The sequence below is a fragment of the Gadus morhua genome, chromosome 12, assembly GCF_902167405.1.
Source record: "Gadus morhua chromosome 12, gadMor3.0, whole genome shotgun sequence".
Lineage (NCBI taxonomy): Eukaryota > Metazoa > Chordata > Actinopteri > Gadiformes > Gadidae > Gadus > Gadus morhua.
Genome location: NC_044059.1, coordinates 28,552,675 through 28,577,177, shown reverse-complemented (window position 1 = coordinate 28,577,177; position 24,503 = coordinate 28,552,675). Strand labels below are relative to the sequence as shown.

General features: G+C 46.2%; 2 protein-coding genes across 5 annotated transcripts; one reads left to right on the top strand and one right to left on the bottom strand.

Annotated features, from left to right (window-relative positions):
• Positions 1–3,173: 3,173 nt before the first annotated feature.
• Positions 3,174–13,042, bottom strand: LOC115555998 (uncharacterized). Of its 4 annotated transcripts, XM_030373084.1 has the most exons (8): positions 12,927–13,042; positions 12,159–12,509; positions 12,001–12,036; positions 11,519–11,653; positions 6,137–6,460; positions 5,984–6,016; positions 5,479–5,613; positions 3,174–3,817 (listed from the first exon to the last, which is right to left on the bottom strand). In XM_030373084.1, the coding sequence occupies exons 1-8, from the start codon at positions 12,967–12,969 to the stop codon at positions 3,696–3,698; spliced, it is 1,179 nt and encodes a 392-aa protein (XP_030228944.1). In that variant the 5' UTR covers positions 12,970–13,042; the 3' UTR covers positions 3,174–3,695. The 4 variants fall into 4 exon arrangements, 2 of the variants coding, with proteins under 2 accessions (XP_030228944.1, XP_030228945.1); XM_030373085.1 differs by lacking the exons at positions 12,159–12,509; positions 12,927–13,042 and having other exon boundaries at positions 3,186–3,859; positions 12,001–12,043; XR_003978926.1 differs by lacking the exons at positions 11,519–11,653; positions 12,001–12,036; positions 12,159–12,509; positions 12,927–13,042 and adding an exon at positions 6,747–6,940 and having other exon boundaries at positions 3,186–3,859; positions 6,399–6,460.
• Positions 13,043–14,824: 1,782 nt separating this feature from the next.
• On the top strand, positions 14,825–24,265 carry fsd1 (fibronectin type III and SPRY domain containing 1). The gene is made up of 13 exons (XM_030373278.1): positions 14,825–14,997; positions 15,876–15,971; positions 16,374–16,505; positions 17,276–17,377; positions 17,761–17,783; positions 18,801–18,922; positions 19,449–19,658; positions 20,061–20,159; positions 21,190–21,340; positions 22,303–22,385; positions 22,841–23,092; positions 23,651–23,739; positions 24,089–24,265. The coding sequence occupies exons 1-13, from the start codon at positions 14,983–14,985 to the stop codon at positions 24,197–24,199; spliced, it is 1,485 nt and encodes a 494-aa protein (XP_030229138.1). The 5' UTR covers positions 14,825–14,982; the 3' UTR covers positions 24,200–24,265.
• The last annotated feature ends 238 nt before the right edge of the window (positions 24,266–24,503 follow it).

The window sequence follows — 24,503 nt, the reverse complement described above, 5'->3', positions numbered from 1 at the left end:
AAACGCTGGGTTTGCGTTGTAGTGTGGACAGACGGAGGCTTTCAGAAACGATGACGTTCGATTGCCATGACACTGCCATGACACTGCCAGAAGCTTGCGCTACAGACCGAGAAGCTCATCAAAGGAATGGCAGGTGAAATGCAAATGAGGATCTCTCTGTACATCGTACTAATTTATCTCCAGAAACAACTCGACATATTGAGTCAAACATATTCGTTGCTCCAACGCCGGAGGCGAGCGCTGTACTTAATGTTCTTAAGTGATAGTAAAAAAAAACGAAAGACGACAGTTCAAACCGTCGCCTACTTCGAGCGGCGTTTCTGGACAAGACCGGGTCGAAAATGATCAGGGGTACAGACATTCAGGGGTACAGACCTGCTCAGGGCTACAGACTTTCTCAGTTATCAACTGATCATGTCTATAATGGACTTTTACAATTTTTTTCCAAATTAGTTGACATTTATTATATCTAGCACACAGTGAGACACTCAAAAGAGTAATTCAATACAAATGATACATTCCAAAGCTCTGTTTGAAGGTTTTCCACATACAGGCGCAAAGAAAAAGAAATCCGAACACCACATAACAATTATCCAAGGCCTATTTCAACTACAGACAAATTAAGTAAGGGAGAAATATTGCACCAAAAATATTAATTAAATATTGTAAATGCTAAATAAACATTAAATGTTGAATAAACACTATACCAACATTTGGTCCTGTATGAATACATATCAGCCATTAAATACACTGTGAGGTGGGAGCATAATGCTATATATATATACATTATCTTTTTTTAACCATTCATTTACACCGACGGCGGTGTCAACCTTGCAAGGTGACAGCCAACTCGTCGAAGGCAGTTAGGGTGATGTGTCTTGCTCAGGGACATCTCGACACTTTGCTTTCAGGGGTGTCTGGGCCTCTGGGGGGACTCCACTGGCCACCAGAGGGTCGGGTTCGCTGGTTTGCTGCCTGCTGGCCCCCGGTGGTGGACGGGTGTTACCATAAATGGGGCAGGTCATCTCTTAAGGAAAACCAAGCAAAAAAGATGCAGGCCTATTATGATTATTTGAAACAGATGATAATTATCAAACAGTTTGGCCGCTGGGTATGATCTCAAATTAAGTGAAGGAACATTTCTTGCTTTAATGTTATCAGAGTGCATTTGAATGCCAAAACAAGCATATTGTGCTTAGTATAAATATATACACAATCAACCATGTTTGGTTTCCAGGGGGAGCAGCGTCCATAGCAACAACCCTAGCAACGATAGAAAACGTTGTGTTCTAACAATTATCTGGCGAGACCTGAATGAATATTCGCAATAACTAACAAAGTAAACATCATATCAAATCACGGATCGAAGATTATGAAAATAAAATGCTAATTTCTCGCTAGAGATGTTATCAAAACCTATTTAATGCCGAATCTATATCGAAATATTGCATTTTCCACTGAGAATAATATAAATGTCAGCCATCTTGTTTGTTTTGGCAGACTGATACTCAGTTGACGTTTATGGAGGCAAACAGAAAATAATATGCCCAAAACAATTTTAGAGCAGTTATTGTGAAACTACTACCTTTACCCTCTTGGACCAAATTAATGATAACAATTTTATGTGATCATTAATTGAGTCTCTCTCCAACTGAAATATAGTTGCTGATGCTTGTGTGTTGCTTTCTGACGAGCCTCTGCATCGCCAGCTGCCCATCATTTTAGCATGAGCTCTCTGCTGCTGCAATAGCCACATACGGCTTCATGTCCCTGCCAAGTTTCAGAACGTTAAATTGTGATTGTTATGCAAGCAGTCGCAAGCAGTTTCGTTCCAAATCATTGTCCCGAACTCGGTTTTGACACTGGTACAAGAGGAACAACTGAGCAAATCGACCATTTCAAAATAAGGAGGGGATACTTCCCCCCCGTCTCCGTCCCCCTGAAATGAGCCAATGTTACAGAGAGATATGCTCACAGGTTCCAGTATATCTAGTGGCATAGAGTTCTTAAGTCAGGTATGAAAGGTGCAACGTTTTTTAGACTAAAGGTATTGGACAGTAGCGGAGCAATATGCATTCTCTTTATGGCGTGTGGTTTCCTGTCATTGTCTCTTATGGCTGTCTCTCTGTTTCTCTTCTCTTTTTTCTGATCACTGCTCACATTGAGTAGGAGTACTGAACATGTGCACTGGCGAGCATGTCTTTGGGGATCTGGGTGCTGCATTAAGGCATAACTGGGTTATCTATTCATCTCTACATTTAATTTTTAAATACTTTAATACAGGTCTAGTTGCCATTTTAAATCTGTTGGTTTCTGAATCGTCTGAGTAATGAGTATTGTTACATTGCTTCAGTATTCTTTTCTACCAGTAAACATGTTGATATGCTCTGCTGTAGTTTCTGAAGTAAAATTATTCAAATTCTATAAAGACAGCGATATATATATAGCCACACACGGCTTCATGTCCATGCCACGTCTCAGAACGTTAAATTGTGATTGTTAGGCAAGCAGTCACAAGCAGTTTCGTTCCAAATCATTGTCCCGAACTGGGTTTGACACAGGTACAAGAGGAACAACTGAGCACATCTACCATTTCAAAACAAGGAGGAAATACTTCCCCCCCCGTCCCTGTCCCCCAAAATTGTGCCAATGTTATTATTTTCTACCAGTAAACACATGTTAATTTGCTCTGCTGTAGTTTGTGAAGTAAAATTTGTGAACAAATGCATCAATATTCATCCGTTTAGTCCTTCCGTCCAAACTAAAACGGAGAATTCCGACACTGTAAACAAAGCTTTTCGAAAACGATCGCTGAGGTGGATAAATGTGAAAACGCTGGGTTTGCGTTGTAGTGTGGACAGACGGAGGCTTTCAGAAACGATGACGTTCGATTGCCATGACACTGCCATGACACTGCCACAAGCTTGCGCTAGAGACCGAGAAGCTCATCAAAGGAATGGCAGGTGAAATGCAAATGAGGATCTCTCTGTACATCGTACTAAATTATCTCCAGAAACAACTCGACATATTGAGTCAAACATATTCGTTGCTCCAACGCCGGAGGCGAGCGCTGTACTTAATATTCTTAAGTGATAGAAAAAAAAAAAAAAAAAGACGAGTTCAAACCGTCGCCTACTTCGAGCGGCGTTTCTGGACAAGACCGGGTCGAAAATTATCAGGGGTACAGACATTCAGGGGTACATACCTGCTCAGGGCTACAGACTTTCTCAGTTATCAACTGATCATGTCTATAATGGACTTTTACACATTTTTTCCAAAGTAGTTGACATTTATTATATCTAGCACACAGTGAGACACTCAAAAGAGTAATTCAATACAAATGATACATTCCAAAGCTCTGTTTGAAGGTTTTCCACATACAGGCGCAAAAAAAAAAAGAAATCCGAACACCACGTAACAATGATCCAAGGCCTATTTCAACTACAGACAAATTAAGTAAGGGAGAAATATTGCACCAAAAATATTAATTAAATATTGTAAATGCTAAATAAACATTAAATGTTGAATAAACACTATACCAACATTTGGTCCTGTATGAATACATATCAGCCATTAAATACACTGTGAGGTGGGAGCATAATGCTATATATATATACATTATCTTTTTTTAACCATTCATTTACACCGACGGCGGTGTCAACCTTGCAAGGTGACAGCCAACTCGTCGAAGGCAGTTAGGGTGATGTGTCTTGCTCAGGGACATCTCGACACTTTGCTTTCAGGGGTGTTAAGGCCTCTGGGGGGACTCCGCTGGCTACCAGAGGGGCTGGTTCGCTGGTTTGCTTCCTGCTGGCCCCTGGTGGTGGACGGGTGTTACCATAAATGGGGCAGGTCATCTCTTAACGAAAACCAAGCAAAAAAGATGCAGGCCTATTATGATTATTTGAAACAGATGATAATTATCAAACAGTTTGGCCGCTGGGTATGATCTCAAATTCAGTGAAGGAACATTTCTTGCTTTAATGTTATCAGAGTGCATTTGAATGCCAAAACAAGCATATTGTGCTTAGTATAAATATATACACAATCAACCATGTTTGGTTTCCAGGGGGAGCAGCGTCCATAGCAACAACCCTAGCAACAATAGAAAACGTTGTGTTCTAACAATTATCTGGCGAGACCTGAATGAATATTCGCAATAACTAACAAAGTAAACATCATATCTAATCACGGATCGAAGATTATGAAAATAAAATGCTAATTTCTCACTAGAGATGTTATCAAAACCTATTTAATGCCGAATCTATATCGAAATATTGCATTTTCCACTGAGAATAATAAAAATGTCAGCCATCTTCATTGTTTTGGTAGACTGATACTCAGTTGACGTGTATGGAGGCAAACAGAAAATAATATGCCAAAAACAATTTTAGAGCAGTTATTGTGAAACTACTACCTTTACCCTCTTGGACCAAATTAATGATAACAATTTTATGTGATCATTAATTGAGTCTCTCTCCAACTGAAATATAGTTGCTGATGCTTGTGTGTTGCTTTCTGACGAGCCTCTGCATCGCCAGCTGCCCATCATTTTAGCATGAGCTCTCTGCTGCTGCAATAGCCACATACGGCTTCATGTCCCTGCCAAGTTTCAGAACGTTAAATTGTGATTGTTATGCAAGCAGTCGCAAGCAGTCTCGTTCCAAATCATTGTCCCGAACTCGGTTTTGACACTGATACAAGAGGAACAACTGAGCAAATCGACCATTTCAAAATAAGGAGGGGATACTTCCCCCCCGTCTCCGTCCCCCTCAAATGAGCCAATGTTACAGAGAGATATGCTCACAGGTTCCAGTAAATCTAGTGGCATAGAGTTCTTAAGTCAGGTATCGTGCAACGTTTTTGTAGACTAAAGGTATTGGACAGTAGCGGAGCAATATGCATTCTCTTTATGTCATGTGGTTTCCTGTCATTGTCTCTTATGGCTGTCTCTCTGTTTCTCTTCTCTTTTTTCTGATCACTGCTCACATTGAGTAGGAGTACTGAACATGTGCACTGGCGAGCATGTCTTTGGGGATCTGGGTGCTGCATTAAGGCATAACTGGGTTATCTATTCATCTCTACATTTAATTTTTAAATACTTTAATACAGGTCTAGTTGCCATTTTAAATCTGTTGGTTTCTGAATCGTCTGAGTAATGAGTATTGTTACATTGCTTCAGTATTCTTTTCTACCAGTAAACATGTTGATATGCTCTGCTGTAGTTTCTGAAGTAAAATTATTCAAATTCTATACAGACAGCGATATATTGTTGTACTTATATGTACTTAGTGTGAGTCACTTTGGATAAAAGCGTCTGCTAAAGGCACTACATGTTAATGCAAATGTTATACACACCATAATGCATATATCACACATGTATGTATATATACTGTATATATATACACACATAGGGAGGCTGTAAAATGACCTAATAAATCAAACTAATTGGGCTTAGATTTAAAGGCTGACAGATACCTTTGTGCCTTCGCCTTCTTCTCTGAACAACACAGATCATCACCACCAGCATGATGAGGAGGAGCGCGGACACTCCAGAGACGATGAGGAACGTCTTGCTCTGAATCCCATCTTCAATACCCGGGGTTCTGGTAACTGTTGAGCAGAACATTAATAAGTCAACGATATATATATGCAGATATTCACAACATATTCATGTCTGGGAATTCATTTCATAAAAAAAACGGTGAATATCTTTTTTGAATTTTGAGTATCGTCAGTGCAAACAAAATAACCTGAATGTGTAATTCAATTTAGTTCTATACACACCATGCCGAAAGTTATGCAGGCACACACAACCCCGCACACACACACACACACAGGCACACACACGCACACACACACACACACACACACACACACACACACACACACACACACACACACACACACACACACACACACACACACACACACACACACACACACACACACACACACTAACATTTGCAGTCCCTCACTTCACCTGGGTTTGCAGTCACTTCCATCTCGTTCCCTGCTGTTATGGAGAGAAAATTATTATCTCATACCTTTTGTTTGGAATCAATTAAAGATATTGCAGAAAAACACATGTACTTTATTAATTGAATTGAAGATGTACTTTTAAGTTACCACTTACCGACATCAACACGCGTTTTCCCGCTTTCTTCTTGCAATAATGTAGGTCGTTCTATTGAGAATTTACAATAGTACCATCCACTGTCCTTGACTTGGACATTTATGAGTGTGTAATTGCACCTCATCTCAGAGGATTCATCGATGCATGTAAAGTTTCTTTCGATGATGGCTCCTTCTGAACTACTGGCGGAGAAGAAGCAGGCCACCTTTGCTTCCTGGCATGTAACGGTGTAGTACAGCTTCAGGGAGGAACCAGGAAATACCTTGATCTGGCCTGGGGGTTCATTCAGGATCTGGAGTGTACAGTTCGACGACATGACACCCACTTGGAAGAGTGGCGTGAGAGAGAATGAGAGAGAGCGAGAGAGACAGAGAGAGACAGGGAGAGAGACAGAGTGAGAGAGAGAGATGTGTTAACATGTCCACACAGAACAAATCGTTAACGCATCAATAAATCATCCCTAGATAAAAAGAGATGAATGAATGTTCGCAGTTAAAGAAAACTAATAATTGACTTTTGACATTCAGATAAATCAACACATTTTACATAATTAATACTGAATAAAAAGCCAATGTATTTAATCTCAGAGCTCTCTAGTTCTTAATCCTACCTGCCAGGGAGACTGGAATAAGGAACATCTCCCAGACTATCATTGTGTTCTTCTGAAGGTGTTAGCTTCTGCCGCAAACACCAGGAATGAACATGTTGTGTCAATCTAAAGGCATCATGCACCCTATCTGTCAAGACTTCCTGTAAGACGGTGCTCTGACACACATCAAACGGTGAGAGTGTGTGTGTGTGTGTGTGGGGGGGGGGGGAGACGAAACCAGGCACAGTGTGTGTGTGTGTGTGTGTGTGTGTGTGTGTGTGTGTGTGTGTGTGTGTGTGTGTGTGTGTGTGTGTGTGTGTGTGTGTGTCTGTCTGTCTGTGTGTCTGTGTGTGTGACAGATTTTATTCAGCCCATGCACACAGATGACACCAGAAGCAGCCAGAGTCAGAGGCTGATGTAATACTGAAAGACCACTTCTCTTTTAGGGTTAGAGTCAAGGTTAGGACCGGTGGTCAGACAGAGTCCTACCTGATAGAACACCAGGCCCCCCTCCACCGGACCACAGCTCAACCCCTGGGCTGGACCGTAAATCTGATGTGAACCACAGAGAACCACAGAGAACCACAGAGAACCACAGAGAACCACAGAGAACCTCAGAGAACCACTGAGAACCACTGAGAACCTCAGAGAACCACTGAGAACCACTGAGAACCACTGAGAACCACAGAGAACCACTGAGAACCACTGAGTACTCCGACAGTTTGACCATAATCCCCGAGGCCTCCCGCTCAGCCCGGCGCTGCAGCCCACCAGCGTACGGGCGGGGCCGGACCGCCTCCACGCCACGCCCAGGAACAGCGACCGGCAGCAGGGCTCCCTGGTCAGCATGCTGATCCCAGTGGAACGCAGACTGTAACACTCTCTGTCTCCCAGAGCCGAGCAGAGCAGTGTGGTTCAGGTGTTTATACAGAGGGTCCTACTAGGGTGAAGGACCCTTCAATGGAAACAACTGGCCAATAGGACAAAACGCCACGGCCACCAACACAAGACCTGGAGGATAAAACAGCAGATACTGAAACCTCCTGAGGAGGAACATCACTCAGAGGGCCCTATTTTAATGGTCTGAAAAGCAAGTGAGAAGCGCCAAGCGCATATATATGTACGGTGACCTTGTTGACAGCATGGTGTCACAGCATGATTCTGGAGTGATGATTCTGGGTAAAATAGCAACAAGCGCCAAGGCGATGTTGCTATTTTACCGGCGAATAACTGATTCTTGCGCCCGGCACAAATCTAAAAAGGGTTGGTCTGAAGTAGCCTAATAACCCATAGGTGTGGTTTGGCCGTAACGTGCAATAAACCAATGAGAGTGCAAACTCCCATCCCCCAGTCTCCGATTAGACAGATGCATGACTACATGAATTTCAAACTTCAAATGGCTCAGTTGATGGCCAAATAATATGGCCTAATTCACACATGGAATAGCGTTTGCACGGAATAATAGCACGGAATAGAGTTAATAGCACAGAATAGATGCCTCAATTAAATTTCGGCAAAGAAAACTTAACACACATATGATATGTGGTAACTGTGGTTCTATTTAATGATACACGCAATACATTAACAAACATTGTTTCTTGCCAGTATTGTATGCATTATCGTTATCGGCTTGTGTTCCTAATATGCATGTGTCCCCCCGTTAATATATTGATTTAAAAGTACAACTTATTACCGCTGTATCAGCTGTTCTTTCGCAAATAATTTACCAAGAATGTGTGGCTAGGTAGATGAAAGAAGCAAAGTGTATACACGAGGTGCACAAGCAACATTATGCATGCGCCCTTAAAATAGCATCTGAACAACGCGCCACTGACTTTAAACCAAGTATTTCCTGGTTTGTGGCGCAATTGTTTTCTGAAACTGCAAAATAGTACCAGTTTGCGCCAGAACACGGCTCTTCATTTCGCCGAACTGCCCCTTGGGGCGCAAGATTATTCCCTAATTTACCGACTCGTGGCGGTGGGGAAAAAAAAATGTTCTGCCCAAGTTGCAAACTAGCATCGACACATGCGTCAGTGTAGAAAGTCAATTGCGCCGGATGCAAGATGGGGCCCAGAGACTTAGAGCAGACACCCTAGAGCAGGGGTCAGCAAACTTTTCAACATGCAGTGCCATGTTTGCAAGCAACAATATATTAAATATTAAGCTAAATTATGACACAGCAAACAAAAACATTTCCAGAAGCCCTGGAATTGTATTATTTCCATATAGTCCAGAATCAAGCATCAAGCATCAACATTAAAAAATATATAGTTTTTATATTTGGAACATGGGCTTACAAATTATAATTACAAATGTCCAATCTTAAAACACTTCAGAAACTCATTCAAAAACATATTTGCACTGTGAGAAATGTAAAAAACAAGAATAGATGAGAATGTTGGAGCTATCCACATCAATATCTTTAAGACATGTACAGCTTTGCAAAACCATGTTAAGGCGATGCATACAGGCAACTTGCAACAATATTTTAAATATTTTCTTGCCTATTACACACGACATAGGTTTAAAAACTATTAATTGATCCCCTTTCAGAACACTGCTTTCAGTAACTAATTTAAACATATTTGCACTGGGAGGAAATGAAGTCCAGGTTGAGGTGGCGGATGATGTGACCGAGGGGGAAGAGGTAGCAGATGAAAAGAAGGGGGCCGAGGAATGAGCCCTGAGGGACCCCCTGCGTGACATGAGAGAGGGTGGATGTGTGGCCAGAGAGCGAGACGAACTGTTGCCTGTCGGTGAAGTAGGAGGAGAGTCAGTCAAATGCAGTGCCCTCAACACCCTGTTGACGCAGCCTTTTAAGGAGGATGGAATGGTTGAAAGTAACAAAGGCTGCACTGAGGTCAAGTAATAGCAGGATGTTGAGGGCACCGGAGTCTGCAGAGGTGAGGAGATCGCTAGTGACTTTGACCAGGGCAGTTTCTGTGCTGTGAAGTGGGCAGAACCCAGCCTGAAGGGGTTCATAGAGTTTGAACTGGTCGGAAGCAGTTAGGGTGAGGTGTCTTGCTCAGGGACATCTCGGCACTTTGCTTTCAGGGGTGTCTGGGCCTGTGGGGGGACTCCACTGGCCACCAGAGGGTCTGGTTCGCTGGTTTGCTTCCTGCTGGCTGCCGGTGGTGGACGGGTGTTACCATAAATGGGGCAGGTCATCTCTTAAGGAAAACCAAGCAAAAAAGATGCAGGCCTATTATGATTATTTGAAACAGATGATAATTATCGAACAGTTGGGCCGCTGGGTACGATCTCAAATTCCGATAAGGCAAATCTCTTCCTTTAAATGTTATCAGAGTGCATTTGAATTCCAAAACAAGCATATTGTGCTTAGTATAAATATATATACAATCAGCCATGTTTGGTTTCCAGGGGGAGCAGCGTCCATAGCAGCCACCATAGCAATGATAGAAAACGTTGTGTTCTAACAATTATCTGGCGAGACCTGAAAGAATATTCACAATAACAAACAAGCTAAACGTCATATAAAATCACGGGACGAAGATTATGAAAATAAAATGCACATTTCTCGCTAGAGATATCATCAAGTGCCGAATCTATATCGAAATATTGCATTTTCCACTGAGAATAATATAAATGTCAGCCATCTTGTTTGTTTTGGCAGACTGATACTCAGTTGACGTTTATGGAGGCAAACAGAAAATAATATGACAAAAACTATTTTAGAGCAGTTATTGTGAAACTACTACCTTTACCCTCTTGGACCAAATTAATGATACAAATTGTATGTGATCATTAATTGAGTCTCTCTCCCACTGAAATATAATTCCTGAAGCTTGTGTGTTGCCTTCTGACAAGCCTCTGCATTGCCAGCTGGCCGTCATTTTAGCATGAGCTCTCTGCTGCTGCAGTGGCCACATACGGCTTCATGGCCCTGCCAAGTTTCAGAACGTTAAATTGTGATGGTTATGCAAGCAGTCACAAGCAGTTTCGTTCCAAATCATTGTCCCGAACTGGTTTTGACACTGATACAAGAGGAACAACTGAGCAAATCTACCATTTCAAAATAAGGAGGGGATACTTCCCCCTCGTCTCCGTCCCCCTCAAATGAGCCAATGTTACAGAGAGATATGCTCACAGGTTCCAGTAAATCTAGTGGCATAGAGTTCTTAAGTCAGGTACCGTGCAACGTTTTTTAGACTAAAGGTATTGGACAGTAGAGGAGCAATATGCATTCTCTTTATGGCGTGTGGTTTCCTGTCATTGTCTCTTATGGCTGTCTCTCTGTTTCTCTTCTCTTTTTTCTGATCACTGCTCACATTGAGTACGAGTACTGAACATGTGCACTGGCGAGCATGTCTTTGGGGATCTGGGTGCTGCATTAAGGCATAACTGGGTTAGGCCTATCTATTCATCTCTACATTTAATTTTAAAATACTTTTATACGGGTCTAGTTGCCATTTTAAATCTGTTGGTTTGTGGATCGTCTGAGTAATGAGCCGTCTAAAGATAGTGTATCATTGCTTCAAAATTATTTTCTACCAGTAAACATGTTCCTTTACTCTGCTGTAGTTTGTGAAGTACAATTACTCAAATTCTTGTGAAAATATTTACCGACAGAGATATACTGATGAACTTATATGTACTTAGTGTGAGTCACTTTGGATGAAAGCGTCGGCTAAAGGCACTAAATGTTAATGCAAATGTTATACTATAGTGCATATCACACATACTGTATGTATATATACACACATAGGGAGGCTGTAAAATGACCTAATGAAGCAAACTAATTGGGCTTAGATTTAAAGGCTGACAGATACCTGTGTGCCTTCGCCTTCTTCTCTGAACAACACAGATCATCACCACCAGCATGATGAGGAGGAGCGCGGACACTCCAGAGACGATGAGGAACGTCTTGTTCCCAATCACATCTATAAAACCTAGGGTTTTAGTTCCTGTGGAGCAGATCATAAATAGGTCAACGATATATCTATATATATATAGATGTTCACAATATATTAGTATTTGGGAATTCATTTCATAAAAAAAACGGTGAATATCTTTTTTGAATTTTGAGTATCGTCAGTGCAAACAAAATAACCTGAATGTGAAATTCAATTTAGTTCCATACACACCATGCCGAAATTTATGCAGGCACAAACAACCCCGCAAACACAAACCGCCCACGCACACACACACACACACACACACACACACACACACACACACACACACACACACACACACACACACACACACACACACACACACACACACGCACGTTTGCAGTCCCTCACTTCACCTGGGTTTGCAGTCACTAAAGCATCCATCTCGTTCCCTGTTGTTATTTAGGGGGAATTATAATGTCATACTTCTTGTTTGGGCTCAATTAAAGATATTGCAGACACACGCATATAATCTATTAATTGCATTGTATATATACTTTAAGTTACCACTTACCGACAACAATGCGAGTTCCATTGGAATCGATTTGCTCTAATTTAGGTCGGTTTAATGTGACTTTACAATAGTACCATCCACTGTCCTTGTCTTGGACATTTATTATTGTGTGATTGCACCACATCTTTTCCTCAGAGAGTCTATTGTGGCATTTCGCGATTTTGCTGCTGTCGGATCTTTCTGAATCATTGGCGGAGAAGTGCCAGTTCAACATTACTGTGTTACTCTTGGTTCCTCCCTGACATGATGTACCGCTGCAGAACAGAGTCAGGGAGGAACCACGAAGAACCGTAATCTGGCCTGGGGGTTCATCCAGGATCTGGGGTGTACAATTCGACGACATGGCTGTCACTGGGAAGAGTGAAGTGAGTGTGTGAGAGAGAGAGGGAGAGAGAGAGAGAGAGACGGAAGAGAGAGAGAGAGAGACGGAAGAGAGAGAGAGAGAGAGAGAGAGAGAGAGAGAGAGAGAGAGAGAGAGAGAGAGAGAGAGAGAGAGAGAGAGAGAGAGAGAGAGAGAGAGAGAGAGAGAGAGAGAGAGAGAGAGAGACAGAGAGAGAGAGAGAGATGTTTAACATGTCCACACAAAACTAATCGTTATTATATCAATAAATGATAGATCCCTAGATGAAAAGAGATGAATGTATTTTCGCAGTTAAAGGAAAATAATAATTTACTTTTGACATTAAGATAAATCAACAAATTCTTTATATATAATACTGAATATTTGTAATGTATTTAATATCAGAGCTATCTAGTTCTTAATCCTACCTGCCAGGGAGACTGGAATAAGGAACATCTCCCAGACTATCATTGTGCTCTTCTGAAGGTGTTAGTTTCTGCCGCAAACACCAGGTATGAATATCTTACGTCAATCTAAAGGCATCATGCACCCTATCTGTCAGGACTTCCTGTAAGACGGTGCTCTTTCAGGCATCAAACGGTAAGAGTGTCTGGAAGTGGGTGGAGTCTATCATAGGAACTTAGAACACCATCTACCTTCAGTCCTCTCTGTACACAACCAAAGACCAGCAACGAAACCAGGCACTGTGTCTGCGTGTGTCTTTGTGTTGTATGTGTGTGTGTGTGTGTGTGTGTGTGTGTGTGTGTGTGTGTATGTGAGAACCACAGAGAACCACTGAGAATGACTGAGAACCACAGAGAACCACTGAGAACCAGAGAGAACCACAGAGAACCACAGAGAACCACAGAGAACCACAGAGAACCACTGAGAACCACAGAGAACCACAGAGAACCACAGAGAACCACAGAGAACCACTGAGAACCACAGAGAACCACAGAGAACCACTGAGAACCACTGAGAACCACAGAGAACCACTGAGAACCACTGAGAACCACAGAGAACCACAGAGAACCACTGAGAACCACAGAGAACCACTGAGAACCACAGAGAACCACAGAGAACCACTGAGAACCACTGAGTACTCCGACAGTTTGACCATAATCCCCGAGGCCTCCCGCTCAGCCCGGCGCTGCAGCCCACCAGCGTACGGGCGGGGCCGGACCGCCTCCACGCCACGCCCAGGAACAGCGACCGGCAGCAGGGCTCCATGGTCAGCATGCTGATCCCAGTGGAACGCAGACTGTAACACTCTCTGTCTCCCAGAGCCGAGCAGAGCAGTGTGGTTAAGATGAGGGCCCGGCGATAGTCAGTGTGTTTACATAGATCGGGTTAAGCCATATACCGGTTTTGCGAACGGGCCGTGTCACTTGTCTGAATGTACATGGCCTTCCAGAGAATCGAATAATGGCCGTAGCATGGCCATGCTGGTTTACATGCGGGTAGAAAGCAGACTATGAACGAGTTATCTAGTTGTTCTTATCCGATTTCACTTGTCCGTTTATGTACCGGTTTCTCTCCGAAGTAGATTGGGTAAAGGTGTTTACATGCATTTTAAAAGTCCTGTTGAGGTCTAATTTGTTTAATTACCCGAATAGGACTCTGCATGTAAACGCACCGAGTGAAGGCTGGTTCAATGGGAACAACTGGCCAATAGGACAATACGCCACGGCCACCAACACAAGACCTGGAGGATAAAACAGCAGATACTCAAACCTTTTGAAGAGGAACATCACACACGTGAAGCTTGAGGAACCCATACCAGCAGATGTGCCAGTCTGTGGTGTGTGTGTGAGAGTGTGTGTGTGTGTGTGTCGGTTTGTGGATGTGTGGGTGAGGTGTCAAGGTGCTACGAGACATGCCATACATTCTTTACCAGGGCAACAGTTGTGGTTTCCTGTGACAAAACACAAATGGGTCTCCAGGGTTTTTGATCATATCCGCTAAATAAAATCGAAAATGATTTTGAGCATCTTATTAAATTCTTAGATAAGAATATATTAAAATACGAGGGTATCACAGTAGCAAAAACGCTGCTGAAGTTTTTATAGGCTTTCCAATAGCCTCGGAGTATAGTGTAATTAATAATTAAAGAAATAATGCACCTAATTTGCTAGGAAGCATCCTAAAACACGCAGGGCGTAAACAATGGATGTCTGCAGTCAAACACAAACAATAATTAAAAGACATTGGTAATTACACATCACGAGCACTCTCAATATCCTCCTACGTTGTGTTCCACCAAACGTACGTTGCGTCTCAGAGACAAAACCACAATACCCAGAGTTCTCTACGGCCGCATGCGCACAACGCACAACGGCCCAAGGCGTCGGTGAACGAAGATGCAATGTACTATAGCAGCATCAGTACCAGCAGAGTGGTGAAAATAGACCGAAACAAGGGGACGTTGCAAAAGTGCCGATTGTAGTTCTGGTGACTGTGCGACTAGTGAGCCGGAGCGCCAGGATGGGGGAACATAAGGTAAGACCGGACCTCAGGAACAGGTGTTTAGTCTCGGTCGGGTCGGGGCGTAGCTCCGATACAAAGAAAGGAGGGGAGGACGGCTAGCGACGAAACATGAGAACTCGTCTATTCCGGGTCATACTTGTACTTGTACATTCAATGTATGTATCTTGTATGGTTGCAAGAATTGTGGTGATCAGGAATACGACACCTCTCTCTATATACCAAGAACCTGCCATTTGGTTTACGTCTAGTGTGTGTGACCGGTGAGATAATCATCCCCACCTTCATTGATCCCATGGGAATATAGCTTCACAGATAAGCCCGTCCCGACGTGTCTAATATGAATCAGGGGTTTACAAACGCTATTACATAATAGCAGCCTATAGCCGGGATAAGCGGGCTGCAGTCCTATACTCCACCTCGGCCCGCTGCTGCTGCTGCGCCCTTCTGCATCACAGAGCATTACTCCGATTATGAACGGTGTGTTGTCACTGTTGTATAATAAGGCCCAGGCATGTTGTAGACTCGTAACGTATACAACGCAACGCCTTAGTTTGTATTTTTCCACAAAAAACATGTGAACACGCATGCAGTAAGATCCCCATAGTGGTGGAGTCGCATTATTCAATTATGAATGCGCATCTCCTCGCCCATGAAGTGTCCTTTCCGGCTCTGAGAGGGTGGATACTGATACCCTGGTCTGTGGAGCAGAACGGAAACGCTGCCTTTCCAAGAGAAAGCTCAAGTATACATGGTTGACGTTCTGCCTCAAAGGCAAATAAAGGGCATTGAAATGGAAAGTGTGTGTGTGTGTGTGTGTGTGTGTGTGTGTGTGTGTGTGTGTGTGTGTGTGTGTGTGTGTGTGTGTGTGTGTGTGTGTGTGTGTGTTCCAGGAATCTCTTCGTAAGATAACGACCACGCTGACGTTAAAGAATGAGGAGATTACGAACTTCATCTGCAGCCTCAAACAGAGTCTGGAGAACTTGGAGGTACAGGAAACATCTCAAAATTATTCCCCCACGTAACCAGTTCATAATGAACATGTGCTTTGTTTTGTGAGCTGTCTGTCTCACTGCTCTGTGTCTTACTGCTCTGTGTCTCACTGCTGTGTGTCTCACTGCTGTCTGTCTCGCTGCTGTGTGTCTCACCGCTCCATGTCTCACCGCTCTGTGTCTCACTGCTGTGTGTCTCGCTGCTCTGTGTCTCACTGCTTTGTGTCTCACCGCTCCGTGTCTCACTGCTCTGTGTCTCACTGCTGTGTGTCTCACTGCTGTGTGTCTCACCGCTCTGTGTCTCACCGCTCCATGTCTCACTGCTGTGTGTCTCACTGCTGTGTCTCACCGCTCTGTGTCTCACTGCTCCCTGTCTCACTGCTCTCCGTCTGTCTCCAGGCCAACTCAGACCGTGTCCATGGAGACCTGGAGTCTGAGTTCACCTCCCTCAACGCCGTCTTGGACCAGCTGAAGGACGGGATGCTGACCCGCATCAAACAGGAGCGCGCCAGCCGCACCTACGAGCTGCAGGTAAACTAGCTCACCTGACTAACCCTGACCAGCTGCAGTAAACTAGCTCACCTGACTCTGATGTTAACCAGCTAACCTCGCTATGATGCTAACCCATATGACACACAACTGCTCTTTGACCTTTTAAATAATCCCAGATCAATATTTGACGTGTGATGGTGAGAGACATCAGAGGTTCCGTGCGTGGCGCGTATTCACTCCGTGCCTCTCCACTGCCAACACAAAGACCTTTTAACACAAAGAGGAGGTGGATTCATTCATTCAAGTTGACAAACAGGCCAACCTTCTCTCAAAGCTCAGGCCACTTTCTTCACAAAGGTTATATTCTGCACTTGTACATTGAAAGTAAGGCATGAACACCTTCAGCTCTTACGTTCAAACCATTACTCAAAGATAGATAGTGAGCTTTTTAGTCCTCAGTTTTCACTCTCAACGTCACAGCAGTGACCGCGATGGACAGCATGTCGCTGGTCTCCTCCTCTGTGTGTTCCCACTGTGTGTGTGCGTTTGTGTATGACTGTTTAAAGACCAGTCTTGGACCTTCGGCACCAGGCCTGACTCTCAAATGATGTCTGTTCTGTGCAGCCGTCCCAGAGGACATAATGGTTCCATTATAAAGACGACAGTGGAGACCCTCTGGGCTGTCTGTTCTGATCCGGGCTCGTCCTCGTGCTTCTGTCTTCCTCTGTCTGTCTTCCTCTGTCTGTCTCTCTCTCTCTCTCTCTCTCTCTCTCTCTCTCTCTCTCTCTCTCTCTCTCTCTCTCTCTCAGAGTCAGCTGAGTGCCTGCTCTAAGGCCCTAGAGAGCTCGGAGGAGCTGCTGGATCTAGCCAATCAGACGCTGTGTTCCTCCCAGACGGAGGGCTTCATGCAGGTACAGCCCGCCCCCCGGTCCGCTCCACAGCACTGCGCTGTTCCCCACAGCCGTCTGTTTTATTTTTAATATTTTTATTATTTTGTTTTTTTTAATCTCTTTTATATCATTGTACAAAGTGCAACGAAATTGGGGATTTCTACACGTGTATTGGTGGAGGAGGTTTGCAGTCTTCAAACGTTTGAATAACTGAAACGCTCCTGTTAGTGTTTGCGGTTGTTTGTCCCACTACTGACACTGTTGTTTTAACGCACAACTCCTGTGGCTCTGTGTGTGTTTATGAAGTGTTGAATCATAAGCTCATGGGCTCCCAACTCAGTGTTCTCTCCGTTCCATATGTCTCCTCTCCTCCTTTCCTTTCCTCCACCGCTTCCTCTCTCCAGGCGGCCAAAGACATTAAGGATAGGTATAGTACTTCAGTCCACCCCCTCTCCACCACCACCTCCTCTCCTAGCCTCCTAGCCCCCTAACCCCTCAGCCATCCCATCATAGCCTAGCCCTGCATGCCTTCCCAAATGCTGCAGCCCCCCCCCCCCCCCCCCCCCGTTAGCCGATGCATTTGAGACGACCCTCACTTTGACCCGGTGGGGTTCGGTTGGTTGTCCTTGTTTTGTCCTTTGTTATTTTATTCATTCCCCGCGTCCTGAGTAGCTTCCTCCATCGTGTGTCACCCCCCCCACCCCACCCCCTGGTGAATGCTGCTCTCTGGTCACAGCTGTGTGGAGTGGTGGTCAGTATCATGACTGGTAGTGAAGTCTTGTAGGCTATCGTTTGTTTTGTTAAAGTGATGGACAACAGAGACGCCTCATTAACTTCTCATTATGTTATTACGGTCTATCACAGTATCAAGTATCGGGAGATGAGGTTCCACCGAATCCACTGCCGACTCGCGTCGTCTCAGTCGACCGATTTGCTTCTATTTCTTCAAGCCTAAGGGTCTATTTTCCATCGCCAAGCAAGGTTTTAAATGACCTTCCACTCGCGTGGCGGGATACTGCAGCTGAAATGAGGCTGTACTGAACTCTGAGGAGCAAACTCCAGAGTGGATGAGACAGACTGCTCCTCTAGAAGCCTGAGTCCTTCCACCACTGGCCTCATTAGCTAGCTTTAAGATGTATATTATTATACTTTATTAAATGCCAGAAAACATCTTCTTGACATGATATTTGGTATGTACTAGAAACCCCCCTCTGGGATATGCTGTGGTTATTAAACGTTATAGACCCTGTTGTCCATCACTTTAAGTAGCAAATAGCTTTAGACCTAGCCCTTCATGTTAGCGATGGTGTTTGGCGTGCCAGTCACTGTTCAGCTGAATACAGGGGCGTGCTTCTTCTAGTTCTTCTCCTCTCTTCTGGTTGTCTGCTGTGCGTGCGCGTGTGTGCTTACCCGTGGTTCGTTTGTGTGTCTCTTTTGTTGGTAGCGTCACAATGGCCCCCGCCTTCCGCCTTTCCCTGAAGGCTAAGGCCAGTGACAACATGAGCCACATGATGGTTGACTTCAGCCAGGAGCGGGAGATGCTGCGTGGAATCTCCTTCCTGCCAGGTCTGTGATGAAGCCCCCATGAGGTCATAAGAGGCTCAGCCCAACTCAGATGGGTTCGGGGTCAAGTATACAACCCAGGTCAGACTGGGTTGTTAGTATGACCTGGGTTAGGGCATAATATATTAGAAAGATTAAATGAAAAAAAAAAAAAATATATATATGCTAGAAATAAATAAATATATAACTATATATATAGTATGCAATAATAATTGCATATTAAATGCAATTATATACAAAATATTTAGCATATTAAAATAAATGTATACAACATTTTATTCTTTGTATACAATATCATGCGGCCTCAGATCACTTAGTGTTACACAAAGCTTACCCCCTGGAGCATTGATGTGAAGCGCAGGTGTAGCGTCAGAGTTAACATAGTTACGGTGGGGTCGCACACCTCTCCACACGCCCCAACGGGGTCATGGGTCAACACCCAGGTCAGTGGTGACCTGGGTGGTGACCTGGGTGGTGACCTGGGTGTTGACCCCCCCCCCCCCCCCCCCCCCCCCCCCCCCACCCACAGTGCCCGCCACCCCGGAGATCCAGGTGTCGGAGTGCCAGGTGTGCGACAACACGGTGAGCGTCTTGTGGACGCTGCAGGAGCCAGACAGCAAGATCGACCACTACACGCTGGAGCACCGGCGCACCAACCACGACGGGCCCCCCCGGCTGCGGGAGGAGTTCCCCTGGATGGTGGTGGAGGGCATCCGCCCGATGGAGCACACGCTCACAGGTCGGTGCCCGCACCACGGTGCTGTCCAACGCTGCGCTCTGATTGGTCGATTGTGGTCCCATTGTTTGTTAATGACGGGACAGGCCTCTGGGTGTGTGTGTGTGTGTGTGTGTGTGTGTGTGTGTGTGTGTGTGTGTGTGTGTGTGTGTGTGTGTGTGTGTGTGTGTGTGTGTGTGTGTGTGTGTGTGTGTGTGTGTGTGTGTGTGTGTGTGTGTGTGTGTGTGTGTGTGTGTGTAATGCACTGGTAATGAAATGCACTGGTATTGTTATTCTGCACAAATATGGCAAGTTCTTAAAACAAAGCATCTTTGTGTTTGTGTGTGCGCGTGCTATGTTTGTGTGCTAAGAGCTATGCAAATGTCCTGTGTGCTTTTGTTGTTCTAATTTATTTCCCGTTGCCAGGGTTACGCTTCGACACGCGCTTCATGACGTTCAGAGTGAAGGCGTGCAACAAGGCCGTGGCCGGGGAGTTCTCTGAACCCGTCACGCTGGAGACGCACGGTACACACGCACACGCACACATACACCTCTCACGCACACACACACCTCTCACTCACACCAGCCCACAGAGCAGACAAACCACTGTTCCCCGGGGTTGAGCGTTCCTCACATCCGCGCTCCTTGCAGACCAAACACCGTGCGTAGATGGGTGGTGCACTCAGGGTTTGGTACGACTGAGATCAGACCAGAGATTTGCCCGCAGCTGGCGTCCGCTTGCAGCGGGATCACAAGATAAGGTTGTGAAAGCGGCCGTTCTCACGCGGCGGGAGGAAGCGGTGGCTCGGGCTCTCATGCCAAACCAACCTCAGGGACGGTTTCACCCGGAGAGAGACTCCATTAAAGAGTACGATTCCCTGCATCATCAAGGCAACTGGTGTGAAACTATTATCACCACAGTGATGTTTCTATTACGTTGATTCCACCTTAAAAAAAGGTTTGTGACTTTCGGCATGCCACGAACAAGTCCCTCTGTTGATTAAATAGATGCTCCGATACGACCAACGTGTTCTAAACCCACTCTTTCTTTTGGCACCACGAATGGTCATCGGACTGCATTTAAATAGCACTCTTCAGACCGGTGGCCACTCGAAGCACTGTTCAATAAGTGCCTCACATACCCCCATTCTCCCACCGACTCCGAGAGAATGTGTATTGCTCAGGGACACCTCGACACTCTGCTAGAGGAGCCCGCGACCGAACTAGCAACCCTCCATTTGCAGGACAACCCTCTCTACCTCCTACGCCGCTTCCACAGAAGTCTGCTGACGCACCGTGCCGAAACTACGTCTGCTCTGCAACCTTATAACACCTGATGTGGTCTGAGCTGGGTTATCATGCTTCTGAACAATCAGCCACAAAATGGCCTACATTACGTTGGGTGACGCTTCCGTCTGAAGCACGCTGTGACACGGTTCTTTCTTTTTCTTCCTTGCTTGGATGGTCCCAGCGAAGCGACTCGAGCCCGTAGCCCCGCCGGGCCCGGCCAGGTGAAGTCTCATTGTGTGCGTGTTTTCTCCGTTTGGACACTTAGCCTTCCTGTTCAAACTGGACGCGGCGTCGGCCCACCAGAACCTGAAGGTGGAGGAGCTCAGCGTGGAGTGGGACAGCGTCGGGGGGAAGGTCCAGGAGATCCGCAAGGACAAGAACCGCACCAACCAGTCGCCCATGCACTCCCCGGCCAGGTACCCACCAGTCCCCCCATGACCAGTCCCAATGACCAGTCCCCCATGACCAGCCCCCCATGACCAGTCCCAATGACCAGTCCCCCATGACCAGTCCCCCAATGACCAGTCCCCCAATGACCAGTCCCCCAATGACCAGTCCCCCAATGACCAGCCCCCCATGACCAGTCCCAATGACCAGTCCCCCAATGACCAGTCCCAATGACCAGTCCCCCAATGACCAGTCCCAATGACCAGCCCCCCATGACCAGTCCCCCATGACCAGTCCCCCAATGACCAGTCCCAATGACCAGTCCCCCCATGACCAGTCCCCCATGACCAGTCCCCCCATGACCAGTCCCCCCATGACCAGTCCCCAATGACCAGTCCCCCAATGACCAGTCCCAATGACCAGTCCCCCCATGACCAGTCCCAATGACCAGTCCCCCAATGACCAGTCCCAATGACCAGTCCCCCAATGACCAGTCCCCCAATGACCAGCCCCCCATGACCAGTCCCAATGACCAGTCCCCCCATGACCAGTCCCAATGACCAGTCCCCCAATGACCAGTCCCCCAATGACCAGCCCCCCATGACCAGTCCCAATGACCAGTCCCCCAATGACCAGTCCCAATGACCAGTCCCCCAATGACCAGTCCCAATGACCAGTCCCCCATGACCAGCCCCCCATGACCAGTCCCCCAATGACCAGTCCCAATGACCAGTCCCCCATGACCAGCCCCCCATGACCAGTCCCCCAATGACCAGTCCCCCAATGACCAGTCCCAATGACCAGCCCCCCAATGACCAGTCCCCCAATGACCAGTCCCAATGACCAGTCCCAATGACCAGCCCCCCAATGACCAGTCCCCCAATGACCAGTCCCAATGACCAGTCCCAATGACCAGTCCCCCATCCACCCCGGGGGGGGGGTGGATGATCAGGGGGGTTCTAACGGCGGGTGTCCCTCTGATCCGTCTCAGGGTGTCCATGATGTCCCCCAAGAGGGTGCCCACCGTGAGGCCAGGTCGGGACCGCTTCACGGCCGAGTCCTACACGGTGTTGGGTGAGTAACGCCGACGCAGTGGGCGGGAGATCCTTCTCCAGTCGATGGTTGAGGGGACATATTTGACCACAAGGCGTGAGTGTGACTTGTTAATCGCACTCGCGGTTTTCTCACAGTGGTTTGATGTCACCTTTTAAGATATGGTCACTGGCTTCTGCTCTTTGTGGTTTTGAGGTGTCATCACCAACTGTGAGTGCGATTAACAAGTCGTCGCATGTTACTACGATGCGCTCAAAATAAATGTAACTATTTTTCATTAACGTGCAACCCTTCAGCCACTTCTTAAACAAAGGTTGAAGGCAAAGTGGGTGGCTCAGTAACTTCCTAACATTCATCCCTTACTGTCAAAGCTTTTTACAGTCTTAAAACGTCTGTCTGTCTGTCTGTCTGTCTGTCTGTCTGTCTGTCTGTCTGTGTCTGTGTGTGTGTGTGTGTTCATTCGTCCGTGTCCGCAGCGGACACGGCGATCGACGCCGGCCAGCAGTACTGGGAGGTGCGCTTCGACAAGGAGAGCAAGGCCTTCGCGGTGGGCGTGGCCCTGCGCAGCCTTGGCCGCTTCGACCAGCTGGGGAAGAGCGGAGCGTCCTGGTGCATCCACCTCAACAACTGGCTGCAGCAGAGCCTCACGGCCAAGCACAACAACAAGGCTCGCACCCTGGACTGCGCCATCCCTGACCGCATAGGGGTGTACTGCAACTACGAGGAGGGTGAGGCCACTCAGAAACCAGGGTTAAAGCTGCACTATGTCACCTCTAAACTAGGGGGAGGGTGAGGCCACACAGAAACCAGGGTTAAAGCTGCACTGTCACCTCTAAACTACGGGGAGGGGGAGGCCACACAGAGCCGAGTGTTAAAGCTGCACTATGACACCTTACAGCTCCTATTTCTCAAGAAATAATCCTCGTCCATCCACGGGTTAACCCATCCAGGGAATTTTGAACCAAAAATCGATTTATTCCGGACATTCCCAACGTGGGAAAATCTGTGATGGAATCTGAAAAAGATCTAGATAAGAATATATAGGTTATATAAAGAGGTTGCTAATTGGAAAAAAAATGCATAGCGCAGGTTTAGCATGAGGTGAATCTAAGCATCGTATTTCACTGGTATTATGCTGCCGTCTTCAAATCATTATCCACATTTATATTATAAAAACGTAACTTACATTATAGTAAACTGTAACATTTTCCATCTTGAGTTGACGAGCTAGCTAGCATGACGCAGCAGCAGCAGCTAACATGTGGTGCTGGTGTTCCTGCCTCCAGGGATCCTGTCCTTCTACAACGCCAAACTCAAGCAGCTGATGCACACCTTCAGGACCAAGTTCACACAGCCCATCATACCGGCCTTCATGGTGAGCACTCCAGGTTTTATGTGTCTGTCATGGTAAGGAAACTGAAAACTGCAGATTTAGTTTATACGAAATACATAAAATCGCATACAGTAACAATCAGCGTGTGTACATGAACACTGGGAGATGATTGCAACCCCGTTACCGTAATGAGGTTTCCTACCCCCAGCTACTCTCACTATCGGGTTACGAAAGGGGTGGGTGTGTGTGTGTGTGCGTGTGCGCGTGTGTGCGTGCGTGCGTGTGCGTGCGTGCGTGTGTGTGCAAGAGACGTACAAGAAGGCAAGAAAAATAAAAAAGATAATCCAGCAAACCCTAGCGTCCCCGCGTGTCCCTCTGCTGCCCCCTGCAGGTGTGGAACGGGACGTTCTCTGTGAAGACGGGACTGCAGGTGCCCAGCGTGGTGCAGAGCGGACAGAGGAAGAACAGCAACACCAGCAGCTCCAACGCCAGCCTCACCTAGGACGCCCCCACCCATCACCACCCATACACACATCTTATCATCCATCACCCACCCATCCACCATCCAGGGGGGGGGGGGGGGGGGGGGGGGGGGGGGGGGGGGACCCAGCCAGAGCCACCCGCTGCTTGACGTTACCTCTTGTCTGGCTGGTCGACTCTGTGTTTTATCCCTGGAATCTGGAAGTTCAACAACAACTTACTCTCTGTGGCCCAACCCTCCGTCTGTAGGCCTCTGGCTACGTGGGTGACTGAGTGTCCTCTGAACGGTTCGTGTCTCATCGTAACACACTGAGTTTGGTTCTGTA